At 55.1% G+C, this 3,835-nt stretch overlaps 1 protein-coding gene across 1 annotated transcript in view; it reads right to left on the bottom strand.

Moving 5' to 3' along the window:
- Positions 1-2,111, bottom strand: part of CASC3 (cancer susceptibility candidate 3) — a gene marked incomplete at its 5' end in the record, with an annotated part of 9,345 nt that extends 7,234 nt beyond the window's left edge. Inside the window, 5 exon segments of the mRNA XM_017745625.1 lie at position 1; positions 4-40; positions 117-275; positions 1,671-1,708; positions 2,006-2,111. The exon segment at position 1 is cut by the window's left edge and continues 108 nt beyond it. Coding sequence (XP_017601114.1) covers position 1; positions 4-40; positions 117-275; positions 1,671-1,708; positions 2,006-2,111 — 341 coding nt within the window.
- Positions 2,112-3,835: the final 1,724 nt, after the last annotated feature.

Here is a 3,835-nt window from a genome sequence, read left to right as displayed (position 1 = left end):
CCTTCTTCCCAACTTTCTTCTCCACAGGCTCCGTGCTCTCCTGTCAGAACCAGGGAGCTCTCACCACTGCAGCAGTCCTGCTGCCAGCCCCCAGCCCGGAGCCGTGGGACACCCACCTGCCCGTCCCCGCTCTGCCGCTCGCCCGTCACCGCTCCCTTGGGATCTGCCTTCTCACTCCCCTTCTCCCCTCTGGCCGCCGACTCGCAGGAATCGTTGCTGTCCTGCTTCAGCTCCACCTTGGAGCTTTCTTCCTCGCTGTAATCCTCTTCCTCTGCCTGGGAGACAGCCAGTGACTCAAATGTGCTGCATTAGCAACAGATCTGCCAGGAATCTCCCCAAATCTGGAGTTAGATCCAGCAACAGATCCCCCAGGAATTCCCTCAGTTCTGGAGTTAGATCCCTGTTCCAGATGTTAGACATGACTCTTCCAAAGCAGAGGATAAGCTCCTAAAATTCTTCCTATCCCTATATTTTCACAGGAAAAGCAAAGGTTAAACCCAACCTCTCCTGAGAGAGGGAGGGTCCAACAGGCTTTCTGGAATGGAGCTGGGATCAGCTGCCCCACAAAGATGCAGCATCCCACCACTCCAGTCTGCTCCTACAGACTGGGAAGACTGGTGATCACAGGCCCTTCCTTCCACACTGAGGGTCTGGATCCAGCCAGGGCCACGTTTCCAAATTCCCTGGAGTTCCTCAGCTGACTCACTCTGCTCAGGAGCATGACCTGGTTTCACCCCCAGGAGCCTCCAGAGGCTGGAGCCGAACTAAAAATAGCTCGGGGTGATTAACCAAACCCTGCTCCATTTTCCTCTTTCAACACAGCCTTTGCACATCGGCTGCTCCCGGTGTTTATGCCGGGGAAGCCCAGGCCGGGCATTATTTTTAGGCACAGGAACAGAGTCATCCTGGCACGGCAGTGATGCAACAACCCAGCTGCCACCAGGAGCCTCCACGCGGGATTCCAGGCTGGAAGAGCTCCAGGAGCTGCCCTGTCACCTCTGCAGCCTGCCACGCTCCTTCCTAGTTAACAGCATAGATTAATTCCCAAACTGAAATTAATTCCCAAATAAACAGCTTGGATTTCCTCTGCCTGGTGGTTTGCATGTTCTCTAGCCACTGTTTCCCTCAAGGTTCCCAAAACAGAGATGGATTTTCCTTAGAAAGCCTTCACTATAATCCTTAGAGACCAGAACTTCTCTAAACTCCCTGGAAATCTCGAACTTTTAGAGACCTGAACTAAAAATCCAGGGGAACCTGCAGCCCCCAGGCACGGGTGGGATGGGATTCCCTCAGCACTCCCCAACTCCCAAGGTGCATCCCCTCTCTGGCTGCTCCCTCAGAACAGAGGGAAGCTCCTGGGATGCTCCCAACCACCACTTTGCTTTTTAATTCCAACTAATTAAAACCCAACAAGCATCCCACACTCCTCCCACGCCCTTCTTGGCCATGGCAAATCCTGTTCCCAGTGCGAGGAGCCAGGAGAGTTTTCCCTTGCACATACTGGCCCTACACCCTCCCCAGTAGCACAGTGACACTGGTCCCAGTGCCAGGGGCTGGGACTAGGGGAGGCTGTTTCCTCAGGAGACAGAAGGGTCAGTGGAAGGAATCCAAGGATGCAAATTGGGTTTGTTCTGAAACTCCATGAGAATCAGGACAGAGCCTGCCCTTACCTCCGAGTCCTCGGCGCTTTCGTAGTCAGAGAGCACAGCTGTGGGGAGGGAAAGGAGGTGGGGTCAGGGCAGGGCTGGAGGTGGCTCCTCTCCCATGTGACCAAACCCCTTCCAAAGGGAATTTGGATGCCCGCACCACCCCAGATCAATGCCACAGCCAGCTCAAGAGGGAGCAGGGGCGAGTTTGGGGCATGCTGTCCCTGCACCCCACATCTACCTGCTGTTACAAGTGAATATTTGGGATGGCAACAACCAGGGGACTGTTGGAAAAGCTGTTTTGTCTGGTTTTTACTTTTTTTGCACACAAACAACCCTGCCCAAGAGCCATCACTCACCATCTCCTTCGATGCCATCCTCACTTTCCTGCAGAGAGAGAAGAGAGAGGGGAGTTAGAGGAGGGGAGGGCAGCAGCCAAGCACCCAGCAACACGGAATCATGGATTCACAAAATCACAGAACGATGGAATTGTTTAGGTTGGAAAAGATCTTTAAGATCAAGCCCAACCTTCTACCAGCACCAGCCCCATGTCACCAGTAAACCATGTCCCCAAAAGCCACATCCACACTTTTTGTACACTTCCAGGGATGGGGATTCCACCATTCCTTGGGCACCTCGTGCCAGTGCCTGACCACCCCTTCCATGAAGAAATTTTTCCTAAAAAACTACTTTCTTAGTCTCTACTATCCTAATATCTTTTCTTAATAGCTACTCTTTTGTCCTAATGTCCAGTTTTCCTAATATCCAGCATCCCATGATCCCAGACATGATGACAGCAAGGTCTGGCCCTGACCCTATTGCAGCCACCCTTGAAAGTTCAGCTCCAGTGACCAAGAAAAAACAGATTCCAGGCTCCCAGAGCCGTTTTCCAAGAACCTTCTAGAGCAGCTACAGTGGGGGAATATTGAGAGCAAGGCACAGCCTGTCAGTGCTGGGGGTCTCCAGGGAACAGAGTGACAGCAACAGGGGAGCCGGGATCCCTCCCGAGAGCCAGGGAAAAACAAAGAGAGGCCGGGGGAGCCGGGATCCCTCCCGAGAGCCAGGGAAAGGGCAAGAGCAGGGAATAACAAAGAGAGGCCAAGCAGGACCCAGCTCAGGGAAGGGACTGAATGAAGGGAATAGCTTAGAGCAGGAAAAGTGCTCAGTAAAACTGTCACCCAGAGAAGCTCTGGCTGCCCCATCCCTGGAAGTGACCAAGGCCAAGCTGGATGGGATCTGAATAACCTGGGATAGTAGAAGCTGTCCCTGCCCATGGTAGGAGGTGGAAGTGGACGAGCTTTAAGGTCCCTTCCAACCCAAACCATTCCATGATTCCACGATAAAAGAAAAGATCAGCCCAACTGTAGAGCAAGAACAACCCCAGAGCACAAACAACCTGACCAAGGTGACAAGATAAACCCAAAACCACCACAGAAAAACACACTGGGAGTCAGGGGGAGCTGGAAATAACCAGCCCTGGAATCCAAAACAGGAAAGAGCTGGAAATAACCAGCATTAGAACCCAAACCAGGAGGGAATTGCACCTGCATGTGAACTGCAAGAGCAGAACTGCACGGAGAGGGGAGACAGCAGCACCAACCCACCTGTCCCTGCTGCAGGGACCCCAGGAGCAGGGACAGGATCTCAGACTGGGGAAATCCAGCCACAAGGCACAGAGAGCCAGAGAGAAGCCCCTGCCTGGTGCTGGGGGGCTGCGGTGCCCACCCCACCTGAGGCTGCCCCAGCCCTGCTCTCCCACACACACTATGGGGGGGTTCAGCCCAGTTCCCCCAATTCCCCAGACTGGTGCTCCCTCAGCTCTCCACCCCCACTTCGTCCCCAGTGTCCCCCCCAGCCCGCAGGTCCAAATATCAGTCCCCGAACTTCCCCCACGCCTCCCGACACCAGAGCCCCCCAGTCCTCCCACTGCTCCCCAAGACACTCTTTAGACACCAGAACCCCTCTCTCAGCGCCCTCCCTGCCCTGCGTCCTCAGTGTCCCAATCCCCTCGACTTCCCCAGACACCAGAACATCCCTCAGCCCCCTCCCTCCTTTCCCCAGGGTCCCCAGCCTTCCCCCTGAGTCCCCCAGACACCAGAACGCGCGCCCCAGACCCCTCCCTCCCCAGGGCCCTCAGTGTCCCCAAGCTCCCCGACTTCCCCCCGGCCACACTCAGACACCAGAGCCCC

Source organism: Corvus brachyrhynchos, unplaced genomic scaffold, assembly GCF_000691975.1.
Source record: "Corvus brachyrhynchos isolate BGI_N302 unplaced genomic scaffold, ASM69197v1 scaffold30, whole genome shotgun sequence".
NCBI classification, from domain to species: Eukaryota; Metazoa; Chordata; class Aves; order Passeriformes; family Corvidae; genus Corvus; species Corvus brachyrhynchos.
The sequence above is the reverse complement of the archived record's forward strand: the minus strand, read 5'-3'. Positions and strand labels throughout refer to the sequence as shown.